The 17,263-nt window shown below is 41.5% G+C and overlaps 1 protein-coding gene across 1 annotated transcript in view; it reads right to left on the bottom strand.

The window, feature by feature from the left end:
* TG (thyroglobulin) overlaps positions 1-17,263 on the bottom strand; it is a 159,017-nt gene that overhangs the window by 23,322 nt on the left and 118,432 nt on the right. The window contains exons 42-43 of the mRNA XM_075085813.1: positions 7,517-7,681; positions 6,617-6,784 (exon numbers count right to left, since the gene is read on the bottom strand). Coding sequence (XP_074941914.1) covers positions 6,617-6,784; positions 7,517-7,681 — 333 coding nt within the window. The remainder of the gene's footprint in view (positions 1-6,616; positions 6,785-7,516; positions 7,682-17,263) is intronic.

Genomic DNA, 17,263 nt, shown 5'->3' with positions numbered 1-17,263 from the left:
GCTAAAGGCTGCCAAAACTTTTCACCACATCTTTCTTTGAGGAAGTTTTTTATTTTATCAATTCAGACTTTTCACTTTTTTTTTCTTAAATAATTTATTTCAAATTCAGACACAGAGGTGAACCGTCCTGTGGATCAAGTCCTTTCTAAAGAGGATACCTTGCAGGTGCACACCGGATGAAACTTGGTATAAGAACCGCAGAGAGAAGGATCTAACAAACCACCTATATTATTTTGGGCAGTCAGTCTGATGCAAAATAGGCTGGTGTCTGCCCAGTCCAGTTACCATAGATGCTTTACTGAATGTATTATTTTGATGACCCACAGCTGGTTGTCATCACACAGCTAGGTCTTTCCACAGCCCTATACAGAAAGTACAGAGGGAATAATTACTTTTCAACAGATTCACAGAAATGAAAGGTGGAAAATAAGTCCCCGTCTGCTGAGGCCGAGGCCTGTCCTTACTGATGTACTCTAATGCTTTATGCATTTTGATTAAGTGACTTTACAAGGGATTTGAAAACACTACCAAATATCCTAAGGGCCAAAAAGGTCTTGGCTATTTTCCTTGTATTTGTAATAAATCTTCTTTTGCTAGGTTTTGGCCCATGCAATGTGAAAAGAGTCATGTGGTGCCAGTTTTATTGATACAGCTGTACTTCAAAAAAGATCTGCAACTCACACATGACACGTCACTTCATGTGCACAAGTGCCACATATGAAACCGCATAGCACACTTGCCTGCAAAATCATTCAGTTTAGATACAGCAAGAACAGGTATATATTTCTGCAAGAAACAGAAATTATTGCTGAAGACCTGACTGAATTCACTGAATTCGAAAGCGATCTTCCCATTGGCTTCAGCACACAACGGTTCAGCTCCCTACTAACCAGCAGAAGCACTGCTGCTGTCTAATTAGGGATCTCTCATCTGGAGCTGGTGTATTTGGCTAGCAAATATGGATAAGGACAAATGCTGTTCTGTGTCAACGCAGAGCCCAAGCTCTTATATGTAGAGTGTCTTGTACAAAGCAACTTTCATGCAATGCTTTCATTTTGTTGGGTCTTTTTTTTAATGGATATGATACCTTATTCTACACCTGTCATGGATAACTTAAAACAGAAAAAAAGAAAGATAAAAAACCTTAGCATATTGATTATGTACCCTAGGAACTGATCCTTCAATGACTCATCAACTACCAAACATCAAATAGACATTACAGTTGAATACCACAGAGAAGGAAATAGATCACCATAAAACACATGGTTAAGCTGAGGAACTCCTTGCCACATGTTTTTGTGGATGCCAAAATTGGTGAGGATGAAGTTTCATGAACAAGTTTTTGAATTAAAAAAAAAAAATAAATCCATAATCAGTTGAAGGTTATTAATTATGGAAAGACTAATTCAGGCTAGGAAGTCCCTGAGCTGCAAACTGCTAGATGTTTGGAGAGTATTTAGCAGAAGTATCAGATTTACTTACAAACATCCACTCTTAGCCACTGCTGAAAACAGCATTCTGTGCTAAACGGGCCTTTGATCTGACTCAGTGCGGGCAGACTTAGGTTTTTACTGTGCCTGTGTAATAGTTTCTGTGAGCTTCAAAATGCCCCCAAAATTCTAGCGACCTTTCTCAGCAATCATTGATAATAGAATGGGGTCCTTGAAGTGTGTTGAGTCAGATGAAAAAGGACTCAACAGGCAGAGATGGACGAGAAACAGAACTGGTATTTGTAAGTCATTTTGAGATTTTTCATCCCAGCCAGTACTAAAATAGCCTGATCTGATACATGATGTCTCAAGTGTCACTTTGGCTACAGTATAATATCATTTAAACATCTGACTTCAACGTGACAGCACAAAATAAAGCAATACATTCAAAATAAAACCCATGAAACATTTAAAAGACAATGCATTTTAGCTTTTCAGAACTTCATTCAATATGACCAATTTTCCATGTCCAACAAATGTTTCCCATTAGGAAATATATGACCAAGGAACGATTTTCAAATAGCAGTAGATACACCAGCTGCTACCAGATTAATAGAAACAGCTGCACATTATGTAAAATAATTTACATTATGCTAAACTTTAAAGAGGTATTAGCAACTGACCTCAGAGTTATAGTGGGGTTTTTAACTATTTTTAGAAAGTAAGTAAGAAAATAGTTAAAGACGGCCTTCTACTGTTCTGGTGATGCAGAGCGGCAATAAACATTGTCTAAATAATGAGTTATATAATGCTTACTGTTCCTGTTCCTGCAGCATAGCTTCTGGAACATATGAGTGAATCTGGTCCAGTGTTTTATTTGAAAATAAATTGTAGCAGTTGGTAGACCGAATATTTACATCTTCCAAGGGGCAAAATGTATTTTTTTTCTGACAAACTGGAATAGTGATAAGACCAACAGAGTATGTACAGATCTTAGGTCTTAAATGGCTTTTGATAAACATTCAATGAGTTGATTATGATGTTCGTTCTTTTCATCATGTTTAATGAGCATTTCAAGGATTCCAGCTAGTTACAAGATGAAGTAAAGAGCTGATATCAGCCCATTCTCCTCACTGATGGCATTTTCAGGGTGCCTCTCCCCTGATCATTACCATTAATATACACTTATCTGCCATGTGGCTGAATACCTTTATCCATAAAGAAATTAACTGACTAATATAGTTCAGGCTGGAATATCTGGTCTGCATAGATCTGGTTGCTTACATGGGGTAAATAAACTATGTTTCTATCTATCCACTCCTTTACATCTCCGTTCTGGGTTCTGCAGCCAACTAGATTTGTACTAAGGAGGGAAAGAAAAAGAAAGAAAACACATAAAGTGCAACCTTAGTCTTCCAACTAAAAAGGAAGTTAGCAATCCCTGCAACGTGGAGATTACATAGTAGGCACAGAACATATGGAGGACGTAAACAGGGCTGTATGCAGTTACATGCACATACATGCAAACACAGACATAGATCAGCATGAGTGACACCGCATATTTAACGCAAGTTGGAACCACCAGCTCCTTCCACCTGAGCATCACATACAGCACAGGGATAAAATTTTGCCCAGTTGGGAATGGAAATCAACATTTTTAGAGGTATCTGCTCAGCTGCCCTAATCTATGATTGCTCAAAGCAAGTATCTCTGAAGGTCTGCCATGGGAATTGCAGTTAACGGTTCAGGCTTAACTGCTCCATATGACACATAATAATGCATTATGGCACTACTTGCCATTCCCTTAAACTCTGCTTTGTTTCACACTTAGTTTTCAGCCATCTGATGGCTGCACTGGGGATAGTACAAAGTGCTCCAGGAAGTGGTAAATCTGTCTCAGTTCACATGAACAAGCATTCAGGTGAATGCCATAAAATGGTCATCTCCATGGGCAAGGCACTGAGCACGAATGTTCGGTGTACTCTCTGCTGCAAGCATCGCTGAGAGACCTCAGCCTTTAATTGTGAACAAATCAAACATAAAAGTTTTGCTAGCATGAGTGGTGCCTTCTGTCTTTCTGTTTCATTTTTAATAGTAAAGGTCTTAACAGGCATAAGCACAGTGTTGCAGTGGGAGTAGAGACACCCAACACAACCAAATACCAGTAAGCCCCCACAGAACAACATGGTGCCAGCTGGATTTACCACCTTCAGGTCTGGTTGCAGTCTAGAAGTTTTACTCTCACTCCTAAGATTCGACTGCTAAGAGTTTATAAAACTTACATGCAACTCCTGTCCAAGGGGATAAGATTTGTATCACGTCTCAAGCTTGCTTGAATCCAAATGGCTAAAAGTGTCTCCTCACCTTTTACAAGATCAGTATTAACAGAGCAAGATCGGGATTAATAGAGCAAGTCCTTGGCTGAATTTTCCAGCACAGGTATTCCCAGGATCTGGTAGAACAGGTCAGCAGGGGTTAAATTTTTCTATCCTCCACTTTTTGCATCTGACTACACTGAAATTAGTCATCCTAAAGAAGATAGAAAAGAAGGGCTTCGCCAATTCCTTACATTTGCCACATGGCCTTTTAGCAGTGCCATTTATCTACCCAAATACATGCATGGTTCTTCTCTCTGCAGAGTTGGAGCACATCCACAGATAGGTTTTTCACCCCAGAGAGGTTCGGTTCCTTCTTTGTAGAACAGATTAAATAACTTGGTTGTAGTCAGAAGCAAATTAGGAACTATGCCTTGGTTCCTCAAGTTGAGTTCAGTGCTCTGTCCACCAGCTAAGCACTCCCACCTTCCTAAGTATGTCTGTAAAACCAGCTTTGTGTTTTCCCAGAAAGGTGCAAGTCAGATCTACCTTAAGGAAACCCTTAAAATGAATAAAATAGATGAGTGGGCTACAGTGTGGGTTGTCTCAAATATTTCTAGGTCTTTTGTGGGGAGGGAACAGCTAGCATAGATCAAAAATCCCTTATGACATTATGAAGAGGAAATGGGACACAGACTTCTCGGTAACAACATCCACCTGCACCAGTTTCTGCCGCTGTAGCTAAATATGTCTGTGGCCTACTCAGGATTTTATCATCTGACTTTGACTGTAACCACGCATAGTCATGTTCTTGACATGGCAGTGAACATACCTGTTCAAATGTTCTTGAGGACTTGGAAAATACGTGTTCTTAAAAAGCTCAGTGACAGAGGAAACGTTACAGTTTCCCAGCAATTAATACACTAACTGCATGGATAAGGAAGAAATCAGGAAACTTTAACCTTGCAGCAAGTCTTTAAGAAAACAATCTGAAGACAGGAATACAGACTGGTCAAAACAGTCATATTCCCTCAAGCCCTAAAAAGCTGAAGACACAGGAAAATGGAAAAAGAGGAAAATGTGCATTTAAAAATCATCAGTTCTTACTGAGAACATGAAAATAGCTTAAGGAAGTGAAAAGGGAGAAAAAAAAAACAAACTACCTACTATAAACATCATATATTTTCTGAAAATGAGATGGAATCTGACTTCCAGCATAGCACCAAGGAAGGTAGGTACTATTATAATAACTAGTAAAGAAGTTAACTTCCTTCTAAGTAGGCATAGTTAAACCCTTGCCAAAGGAGATCAGATGACCTCCAACAGTAGGAGTTTTTAAAACAGGTCTCTCAGGTTGAGGTAGATATGATCATTTCTTAGGGTTGAGTTGCACTAACTTTTTGAGACCCCATCCAATCTTATTTTCTGCAAGCCTTTAAAGAAGCTATCGCAGATTTTCTTTTTGGAAAGGCAACATTTTACTGCTGAGCTCTCAGTTACAAGTGTTTTTCCATTTATTTCAACCTGACAGTGCTGGCTTTTAGCATTTGTGGTTTTCATTAACACCATGATTTGTTGCACAATTTCTAATATATCATGAATTTCATTTCAGTTTTACAGACAACTGTCACATGGGAAAATAGTGGTAAAGGAAAGAATTTCACTTCCTAGTCTTCATCACATGACTCGTAATGAGGTTACTGAGGTTTATTCCCCTCTCACAGGGTCTGGATCATTATCTGCATGTCTCCAGCATCACAGTCCATTTCCTATGCCTGACTTCCTCTTTTAGTTGATTCCAAAAGAGAAAGAGACATGAAATAAGAGCAGGAAGCTTCTGATGGAGACTAAACAAGCAATATGAACTTTATTCAGGTGGGTCAAAAAGCATTCCTTCAAAGGGTGAATTTTGTCATTAATTCTGAAGTAAATGGTTCTATGTGTTATTGGCTGCCAGCAAAGAGAAGCTGGACTTAACCTTTCACTGCCTTCTACGAGATGACATCCAGTCACAGAAAGATAGCAACAGACCTGCAATTCACTTAGATAACAGTCAAAATAATCCCTGCTGTGTTACACTCTCCTGTCGATTTATTAGCACACACCTGAGCACGCTGGAACATTTAATTTAATTTGACAGTGTTAAACAGGAACATGCTATTGTTCCCATCGTAGAGAAGGACAAATGAACTAGAGGAGGTTGATACGCTGTCTCAAGAACAGAGAGTGCCAGAGGGTTCACAAGAAGATGCAAAATCCCTCTGAGTAGACCTTCACACTTTTGTGGATTTTTACGTCCAAAGTACAACATGGATGCAATTTTTTTCACTTCACCAGTTTATGCCCGGAAACCCTAGCCCGCCCATCAGGCCAGTGCTATTCTTAGTCATAGCTGGTCCATGTTCAGAATCATCTTTACAAGAAAATATGCTTCTTAAAGGCAACAGAGAAAAAATGCTGCTTTAAAAAATTGTTGGCATGGAAAAGACTGACTTAGTCCTGCTGCACAGTGAAGTACCTCATAACCAACTTGAGCTTGCTTTCTTCTTTGTGATATACAACGGAGATTGCAATACAAATAGGATTTCAGAGACAGTAAGACATACTGCTGCAAATTAGTGCATGCTAAATAATTGTTGCTCTTTTACCTTTTCATATCTCCCCCAAAAGTGTTAATCAACAAATATAATAGTGCCATTAATCAGCCTAAGCAGGACTGGCTGGACATGGGCAATGCCTTTGCATATTTGTATGGAGTATAACTCACAAACTGTAGAAATCAAAAAGGGTCTGTCCTGCCTGCATAAGATTACCATCATCACTATAGTAATAATAATACCATCAGTTCCTTAACAGTGAGTCTATTCCTACCTTAATTGCTTTAGCTCTGCTGATCAACCCATCCTGCTGAGCGCTTCCAATGAGCAGATCTACTTTCTGAAGTTGAGGGCGCTGCAGGGCTTTAGCTAAAGATTCCCGAAGGTAAATTCCATCCATCACTGGACCCCAGTACTGGAATGGTCCACTTACAGCTAGGAGCTAGATTAGCAAAAAAGTAATAATAGTGCAGTTAAATTAGCTTACCCTGGTCATTTCCATTTTCCTTATGTTTCAGAAAACTGAGCTCATAGCCTTCAAGTGAACAAGTGATCAGTTAATGTAAGTACAAACACACCATTGGCAGGAAGCAATGCCTTTGCCAACAGCCTCAGTGGGTGAAAGGACTTGAACGGGCCAAGAAAATTGACGGTGTTATAGTAATAAAAATACTGTGTTAAATTAGGGATCGGGTCGATGCTGGTGCTAATTGGGAATTGTATCGCCAGTGGGTGTTTTAATCCACGGGTAAAGGATCCATCTCTAGAATAATTCATACTACAGCTTTCACAAGCCTGCTATTTAAGAGACAGAGCACTGATATCCCCCCACTTCCTACTCTGCACAAATGCGTTAGCGAAGCTACAGACACTTGATTCTCCTCTAGACTAACACCCAGATGAGACAGGACTGAAAGAAGGTAAAAACTATATTTAATTTTGGAATACGTGGTCAAAGTAGCGTAAAAGGAATTTAGTCTAAAGGAGAATCAAGCTGTGAGTATTCATAGGTCAGAGGTGGGTGTCATGGACATCAGCACCACTCCACTAAAGCTAGTCCAGTTCCTCTTTCACAAGGATTCAGCCCAATTTATTTTTAAAGTTTTGTCACACATTCGCATCAATGGAAACTTTCTGATTCCTTTCCAATGGCATATATTTTGCTATGGTGTACCTCAGTCTGTGCATCGTTGAGGACATGAGCAGGCAACTGGCGGAGGCAGGCTACGATTTCCGCACTGGTGGCTGAAAGGCATCCCACAGCTTCAGCCAGGACTGCTGCTTGGGTCTGTGCTCTTGTCTTAGTAATAATGGATGCTGGAGAAAAAGCTGAACCTCCCTGGAAAAGAAAGAGAATATCAGTCAACACATGCTCTTAAAACACCTGGTCCCCAGTGCAGGTAAAAAAAGATGAGAAGCAAAATCTGCCCAGTTGCAGAACATAAAACACTGGTATTTACATCATAAGAAGCAAGTTTGAACAATCAAAGCAAAGGGGAGAAGGATAGGTTTGGCTGTTTCCAGCTCTGCCACGGTTACTTTGGGAGACCTCTGAAAAGTGTTTATGTTATGTCTATAACCAAGTCACAGATCATTCTGAAAACTTTGCTGGAAGGAGAAACATCCAGACAGGAGCAGATACAGAGAAGGTGCTGTGAGGCATCTCAGGGAATGGAGAGGTCATCTTACAAGAGGAGACCGAAGAAAGAAAGAAAAGGACTGAGAGCAGGCATGAGCTTTATAAATTGATCTATGAAGAAGAGCTATTTATACCTTAGGACAATGCTGGTACAAGGCCAAATGGGCATTAGCTATTTATATTGAGTGTAAATAAATTTAGGCTAGAAACTCTAAGATAGCTGACCCAAGGAGCAGTGAGAGTTTAGAAGAGTTGTGAGGAGAGATAGTAGGAACAAAAGGCTAAACCAAGCTGCAGAAGATCAACCAGAGGCAGAGCACATCAAAATGAGAGCACAGGCTACAGTCCAATCTCTATCCAGACTCTTTGTTTCTTACAGCTGTGCCAGCACAGAAAAGCTCCTCACCAAGAAAAGTTGGTACAACATTGTTGAGTAGCCATGAAACTACTTATTGAAAATGCAGATAAATTAGCATATATTTGATAAGATCTGACCTAGAATAGAAAGGATGGAATAGCTCTGACATGGTTCAAATGACTAATTTCCAAATATTTACATCAGTTTATTCTAATAACTGCTAAAATTAGCTTCTGTCTTCTAAAAAAACCAAACTCTAGATGCATGATATGAAAGACCCCGATGTATTAAACTGATTAACTTACTTCTTACTGAATATGCTCAAAGCATAACTACAAGTCTGAAAAGCATAAAACCAGAAGCAAGTTAAAAAGAAACAGAAAACAAACAGCAAATTTGAAATTGTTTCAAACCTTTGAGCCTGAAGAACTCACTGCAGCCCTGGCCAGCACCCAGGACAGTATTTTATACTTCAAACAAGCAGACCCATTGATACTAATAGGATACCATTGCTCACAACTGGAGAAATTGGTTTCCAAAAATAATGAGAAAGAGGTTATTGTTTGGATGTAGAGACAGTCTTTTTAATTCACTGTATGAGAACTTCCAGTGCTATTAACTTCCTGAAAAGTTTCTCTTCCTTTTTAAGGGATCTGAAAAACAAGCACTGTTATTAACTTAATGACCGAGATGCAGACGGTTGCAGATAAGCAAAGGAAAAAGCTAAGATTGTCAAGACAATCCTGGGGCACTAGACAAGCCACTTCTGGTTTTAAGAGGGCAAAGAAATAAAGAAGAAATAAACACCGCTTGGTCTTATTCCTCACTTCCACCCTCGATTCATATGAGAACTCGAGTGAGCAATGGGTTTTATCCTCACATGGGATTTGCGGTAGTCTATTTTGTGTTTGTAAGGCACAGTATTTGTCAGATACAGATTAGGTGCTCTGACTCAGTCGGTCATGAGAGGGGAAGAAAAATATCCTTGATGAGAGTATCTCTGTGTGTTGGTGTGTCCCCATGATGCAGAATGAGAGTGTTGCTTTTTTGCCTGGCCCTCAGAAGAGCACGTTTACCACAACTAGGATGAGTGAGATTAGAAAAGGGACAACACGGCATACTAGCTTCCCTCAGAGGAGTAGCTTCCTTGCTTTTCATTTGGAGCAAGGAGTTATGTGCCTCCTTGTTAAGGCAGAGAAATTAGATCTAGGATTGCACAATATTTATCCACTAATCTGGCAAACATATTCTTCAACATCAGTTCTGAATGTGCTCGGCATGTTTTATCAAGTATCCAGTACCTCTAAATGGCACTCACTTAAAACAAAACCAAACCAAACCACAAAAAAATTAAAGGGCTTCAGTTTCCTAAATTCTGAAACTTTCACAAATTTTGAAAGTAGCAGTTTCTGTGGAAATGCTGAAGCTGACTTATTAAAACATTAAGTTTGGTAGAGAAAGAGAGTACTGAGACCAGATGACACACAGAATCCAAAAATTCACTGGGACCAAGCAAAACATCCTGGTGTGTGCTTGATTTTGAACACATCCTCTCCCAGGGATTTTGAAAGCTGTGCAATGTTCCCCTGTCTCTCAGACATCTGCAAACTGAAAGACGGCCCTTGGGTCAAGTACTGAATCAAATGGCGACCGCAAAAGCTTCTGGATAGAAATGTCCCACAAGTCCTCCCTGCAGAGGGAAAGCTGAAATCCTGGACCGTAAAACCTTCATGTCACAGCACTGGATGTGTGTGAGTTAGCATTAGATATGGTCTAAGCTCGATGAGTAAAAGAAAAGCCCAAAACTTATGCAAATACATTTGTGAGGTGAGGAGAGTTCTTGTTCAGAGCCTTACTCTAGCTGTGGATATTTTCTCTTCTTTGCATGAATGGTTAGAACAGGTAAACGTGCTGTTCTTCTGGTTTTTTCCTCCTATTTTCCGTGGGATGGCCACTTCCTCAGTCTGCTTTTTTTTATTACATCCACATTCAGAAGCATGCCTTGGGTTTGGGGTTTGAAAGAGTTGTGGTATCCACTACTGTTATTCATGTTTCATTTTTATTGGGACTGGAAGTGGGTAATAGAGGAACCTGGGACACCATTCAAGCAGTATTTGGAAGCAATATCGTCATGTTCCCTCCCCTGGTGCATCTGAATTACGTTCCAGGCCCTGCAAACAAGGCTCCTCTTACTGCAGAAGTTAGGCAAGAAAAACTGTACTAGTTCTCTCTTTTTTAAATTCACATCACAATTCAGGCTCATTGTTTCTCATCCTCACCAAAAACTCAGGAACAAAACAGTGCGAGTAGAAGCTGGAGACTGCCCAGAAATAAATTTCTTCCTTTCTGAGCCTACAGTTTTCACATTAAAAAGAAATCTTCCCTAAACTGTGTAGCCACATTAGAGGCAGGCTTAGGACACAGAGGATAATATAGTTACTCTCAGCATTTCCCTCTTTCCCTATAAAACTATAAACTATTTCTGTGATTAGCCCCAGCAACCAGTAATGAAGGAGTTTTGTGCTTTAAAAAATAGGACTACTTAGGCAGAAGCAGAAATAGCGGAGGGACGGACTGTTTCCATTACATGACACTCATATTACCATCAACATGACAGAATCATGAATCAGAAAACCAAAAATCATGAGATCAGCTCTAAAATAACAAACATTGTGTTCCTTTTGTTAGTCCTCTGGTTTTTTAATTCTCCAGGAATTCTTCTGTACCTATAAACAAAAGAGCTAAAAAGTTAACTTTTTAAAACTAACCGCTGAGATTGTCAGATAATCCTACAGAGTAGGTTTTTTGAAAGCAAACCTCTAAAGAATATGAGATATACAATAAAATTGTGAATGTTAGCCATCTTGCCATCAGAGGGTATTTCCTATCTCAGCATCATTTAGAAGGGCTTGACAGGGAACTGAAGCCACAGAGAGTTCTTGTGTCAGCTGTCCTTACGGATTGACCTGCTTTCATCAGAGGAAGTTCCAGTGACATTTTTGACAATGACCCAGATGAAACCATTCAGTACTGAACTAGTGAGAAATGGTTGCAGCTGTGTTGCACAATCCACAACAGCAATATTACACTGTCCTCCTAAATTCATAGTAATGGTGGAAATATTACAATGTTGGGTAACAGTACGTACTGTAACAAGTGATGGCATTGAGAACAGAAAGCAAAGCTTTCAACACTGTTTAGTTTAGGGACCAGCAGCTTCACAAGCATTTTTTTTTTATTTCTCTCTGCAAAATTAGAGGTTGAGCTAGACAATAGAATTTCAGATGCTAGGACATGTTGCAGCTCACAGTGGTGAGGAGCTGATGAATGCAAATAAGTATTACATGAAGATGAATTCTTGCTTTGATGTTAGGCTGTGATTGGCTGAGTTGTGGCTGGTACTTCTTGTAAACTTCTCTCTTGGGACATCATAAAGGGGTAAAACCAGGCTTCTTAGATGTAAGCCTGGGGGTGGCATTCCAAAGTTTGAAGGACAATGTGCTAGTGAGGTCCTTCAGTTTGCTGTCTCAGTGGAGGTAGGGTATGGAGAGCCATGCAGCAGCAAAGACGCAAGGTTATGGATGTGTTACAAGTGCCTGGCAATGGTCACGTAGGAATTAGGGGTTTTCCCCTAAAAAAGGTGCCAGGATCAATAGCCCAACTGAAGTGCATCTACACCAATGAACACAGCATGGGCGCCAAACAGGAGAGCTGGAAGCCACTGTGCAGCAGAAAAACTATGATATAGCTGCCAACTGTAGTGCTGCAATGGATAGCTATAAACTCTTCAGAAGGGATAGGCAAGGAAGGAGAGGTGGTGGGGTAGCTCTGTATGTTAGGGAGTGGTTTGATTGTCTAGAGCTTAATGATGGTGATGATAGGGTTGAATGTTTATGGGTAAGAATCACAGGGAAGGCCATCAAGGCAGATGTCATGGTCAGAGTCTATTATAGACCACCCAGCCAGGATGAAGAGGCAGATGAATTACTCTATAAGCAGCTGGGAGAAGTCTCACAATCACTAGCCCTTGTTCTCATGGGGGACTTCAACTTACCAGATGTCTGCTGGAAATACAATACAGCAGAGAGGAAACAATCTAGGAGGTACCTGGATTGTGTGGAAGATAACTATCTGATGCAGCTGGAGAGTGAGCCAACTATGTTGCTTGCAAACAGAGAAGGACTTGTGGGTGATGTGATGGTTGGAGGCTGTTTCAGGCACAGTGATCACAAAATGATAGATTTTTCAATTCTTGGAGAAGTAAGGAGGGGGATCAGCAGAACTGCTACCTTGGAATTCTGGAGGGAAGACATTGGCCTGTTTTGAGGCCTGGTTGACAGAGTCCCCTGGGAGGCAGGCCTGAAGGGCAAAGGGGTCCAGGAAAGCTGGGCATTCTTCAAGAAGGAAGTCTTAAACGTGCAGGAGCAGGCCATCCGCATGTGCCAAAAGACGAGCTGGTGTGGAAGATGACCAGCCTGGCTGAACAGAGAGCTTTGGCTCATGAAAAAAAGGAGAGTTTATGACCTTTGGAAGAAGGGACCAGCAACTCAGGAGGACTACAAGGATGTTGTGATGTTATGCAGGGAGAGAATTAGAAGGGCCAAAGTCCATCTAGAACTTAATCTGGCTACTGACATAAAAGACAATAAAAAATGTTTCTATAAATACATTCACAACAAAAGAAGGGCTAAGGAGAATCTCCATCCTTTAATGGATGGGGGGAAAAGGGTGACAAAGGATGCGGAAAAGGCTGAAGTACTTGATGCCTTCTTTTCTTCAGTCTTTAATAGTAAGATCAGTTTTTCTCCAGGTACCCAGCCTCCTGAGCTGGAAGACAGGGACAGGGAGCCTCTGTAATCCACGGGGAAATTGTTAATGACCTGCTACACCACTTAGACAAACACAACTTTATGAGGCCAGATGGGATCCATCCAAGGAGACTAAGGGAGGTGGCAGAAGTGCTCACCAAGTCACTTTCCATCATTTATCAGCAGTCCTGGCTAACTGGGGAGGTCCCAGCTGACTGGAAGTTAGCAAATGGGACGCCCACCTACAAGAAGGGCTGGAAGGAGGGTCCGGGGAACTACAGGCCAGTCAGTCTGACAATGGTGCCAGGGAAGGTTATGAGCAGATCAGCTGAGTGCCATCACGCAGCACATACAGGAAAACCAGGAGATCAAGCCCCATCAGCATGGGTTCATGGAAGGCAGGTCCTGCTTGACTCACCTGATCTCCTTCTATGACCAGGTGACCTGCCTAGATGAAGGAAAGGCTGTGGATGTTGCCTGCATAGACTTTAGTAAAGCCTTTGACACCATTTCTCACAGCATTCTCCTGGAGAAACTGGTTGCTCATGGCTTAGACAGGTGTACTTTTCACTGGGTTGAAAACTGGCTGGGTGGCTGAGACCAGAGAGTTGTGGTGAATAGAATTTAGTCCAGCTGTCAGCCAGTCACAAAGGGTGTTCCCCTTTGTTCCCCAGTGGTGGGGCCAGTCTTGTTTAATATCTTTATCGATGATCTGGATGAGGGGATCAAGTGCACCCTCAGTAAGTTTGCAGACGACACCAAGTTGGGTGGGAGTGTTGATCTGCTTGAGGGTAGGAAGGCTCTGCAGAGGGACGTGGACAGGCTGGATCGATGGGCCAAGGTCAATTGTATAAGGTTTAACAAGGCCAAGTGTCGGGTCCTGCACTTGGGTTACAACAACCTCACGCAACGCTGCAGGCCTGGGGAAGAGTGGCTGGAGAGCTGCCCAGCAGAGAAAGACCTGGGGGTGTTGGTTGACAGCCAGCTGAACATGAGCCAGCTGTGTGCCCAGGTGGCCAAGAAGGCTAACAGCATCCTGGCTGGTATCAGCAACACTGTCACCAGCAGGAGCAGGGCAGTGACCGTGTTCAGCACTGGTGAGGCCACACCTCGAATACTGTGTTCAGTTTTGGGCCCTTCACTACAAGAAGGACATTGAGTTGCTGGAGCATGTCCAGAGAAGGGCAACGAAGCTGGTGAAGGGTCTGGAGAACAAGTCTTATGAAGAGAGGTTGAGGAACTGTAGTTGTTTAGCCTGGAGAAGAGGAGGCTGAGGGGAGACCTCATCGCTCTCTACAACTACGTGAAAGGAGGTTGTAGCGAGGTGGGTGTTGGTCTCTTCTCCCAGGTAACAAGTGATAGGACGAGAGGAAATGGCCTGAAGTTGCACCAGGGAAGGTTTAGATTGGATATTAGGAAAAATTTCTTCACCAAAAGGGTTATCAAGCATTGGAACAGGCTGCCCAAGGAAGTGGTTGAGTCACTGTCCCTGGAGGTATTGAAAAGATCTATAGATGTGGCACTTAGGGACATGGGTTAGTGGTGGACTTGGCAGTGCTACATTAAAGGTTGGACACGATGATCTTAAAGGTCTTTTCCAACTTAAATGATTTTATGATTCTATGATTCTACCATAGCTCACAGACCTGCACTGGTGCTATCCTGTCCATCCCAGTTCTCCCTCCACTTGTTGGGTATATCTAACTAATCTTGTCTAGCCAAACGCTAGGTGTCTGCTTCAGATATCTCACAGTTCAGGAGCTTTTAGTTAAATAGCACCCTTTGCTACTATTGTGATGAGATAATAATTAAGAATATATGGAATATTGCTGTAAGTTATACACCTGGAAATGACAATCGCCATATAAACTGCAGTGCTGAATGTCTTTTAATTCCTCACTTACTCTGTAAACTCATTTCTGCAAAGTTTTTCAAAACTGATTCACAACAGATCTAGTGATTAGAAACTTGACTGCAACTAGTTTTTATCACCAACACTCTGTAAACCCCAAACCTTCTTCCTCTCCTCACATCATGACCTCTTGTTTTTCCAACCTGACTTGAAACTGAAAACCCTGCTTGACCCATGTTCATCTCTTCAACGCACGCACTCCCTTCATTTTAATGCAGTTTCTTTGATGGATTCAGGAGTGCAGACTCGTTACGAAGCAGGCTTTCTGTCTGCACAGAAGCATGTTATAGACAATACAAACAGCAATAACAGTAACACCACCCAAAAAGATCAAAAATTATCTAATGAAAAGAGTCACATCAATGAAATGTCCTGAAAATTCTATTCTAATACTTTCCCAAAAAAGCCAGTGGTACAGCAATATTTATTTGTTAAAGACAGTGTCCCTACGCAGCTAGGCACTCTCCAGGCTCAGATGCATACAGTTCACAGCAAGAAGTATGTGTCAGACCATCTGGTTTAACCTCCGGGATAGCCAAGGCTCTTCCATTTCCTGACTGCTGAGCTCAAGCACTTCTATCACTTAAAACATGGCTTGTGTTTGACTAAAAACTGATCTTGCATGAGGCATTTAATCTGGGCTCAAAGACACAGAGAAATGAATACCACAGTCTTTGCAGTTTGTGCCTGAAGATAACCACTCCACTGACTGCACCTTATTTCTGTTTGAGGATGCCTTCAATTTCAGTTAATGAGAGATTAAAGAGACTGTTTATATCCTGTTTTTTTCCCCCTGCAAAAAGAAGCAAGCTGCAACTAGATGAGCACTAACTCTTCTTTCCAGTTAGCTTAACAGATTATTCTCTAAAAGACTGGATTTAAAGTCTTAGAAGCTGTTTTCAATTTGGGGCTTTTTTTTCCTTGCAGGGTTGTATTTCAGTATTTTGCACTGCTTTCCCTTAGACATCTAATTCTGCATAGTGGCAAGTGCTTATAACACACCAGGGTGGCAGGGCTCTATGTGAAGCCATTCATGTCACTTTTTCCAGGTTTCCAGACAAAGTCTGTCTTCAAGAACGTGGAGGAGCAGAAATTTTTGGGACCAACTCAGAGACTTTCTATCACAGCTAAGGAGCTATGTGGCAGACATATGGCAAACACTAGCACACGAAAGGAATTGGCAGGTCTGCCCAGCAACTGAAAGGGAGACTGAGATATAAACATTTTCCCCTCCATAACCATCTACTAGAACTGTGATTTCCAGATAAAAATTGGGGAAAGGGGAGGGTCCTCTCTCTTCCATCAAAAATAACACTTCGAAGAAGGAAGATTTCTTTTTCATACATGAGTCTTGGCAAATCCCACTTCCCCGTAATCAGAGGCAGTCCTGCAAGTGCAACGTTCCCCTCTCAAGTGACCCACTGAGTGCCTGTGTCAGGTTATTGATTTGACTAACAGGATATGAATACTTTTCAGATGACATACAAAGCCCCACTTAATTCATATCAAAATGTTCTCCCATTTAGATGTAAACGGTACCTTATGAATTATCTTATAATTTAAAACAAAGAATTAGCTGAATGCACTGAAAAGGTAAACTTGCTCTCACCATTGCACAATGGTAAACAGCGACCAGAAACAGGCAGAAATGACATGGAAATGGAGAATTTTATTTACCTCCCTCCACTGCGAACCCATCTGTTCCTCTACGAACATGGTACAAACCATGGCCAAGATTTATTGTGTTTCTAATGGAGCATGTTCTATCAAGCAAGTCCAACTTCTTCTTAGGGTGACCAATCTTTGCTGCTCAGTCTGAGACCTGCCCCCTTCGTGAGTGCATCTTGGGATGTAACCTGACTTCTTGCAAAAGCACAAAGACCGTCAGAGCCAGCCTAGAGGAGGATCAGGAAAAGGCAGAGCTCTTCCCCTGCCTACTCCCATGTGTGGTGCAGACATTTCCTAACCCGTGATCTTTTAGTAATGCTAGAAACATTGTACATCCATTTGGTGAATGCCATTAGGAAATGTGCATGCCACATCCTTATGATTTGAAGAAATTTGAAAAAATAAGGTCCTAAACAATCAAAATACAACTGGCAGGGATAATCATGGGGTGTTATGGTAAAACCATCTCCCCAGAGCACTGGCTATAATGTGGTCACGGCTCTGAGCTGTAGACTGATTTGCTTATCAAGCTCCCT

Source organism: Phalacrocorax aristotelis, chromosome 2, assembly GCF_949628215.1.
Source record: "Phalacrocorax aristotelis chromosome 2, bGulAri2.1, whole genome shotgun sequence".
Lineage (NCBI taxonomy): Eukaryota > Metazoa > Chordata > Aves > Suliformes > Phalacrocoracidae > Phalacrocorax > Phalacrocorax aristotelis.
The sequence above is the reverse complement of the archived record's forward strand: the minus strand, read 5'-3'. Positions and strand labels throughout refer to the sequence as shown.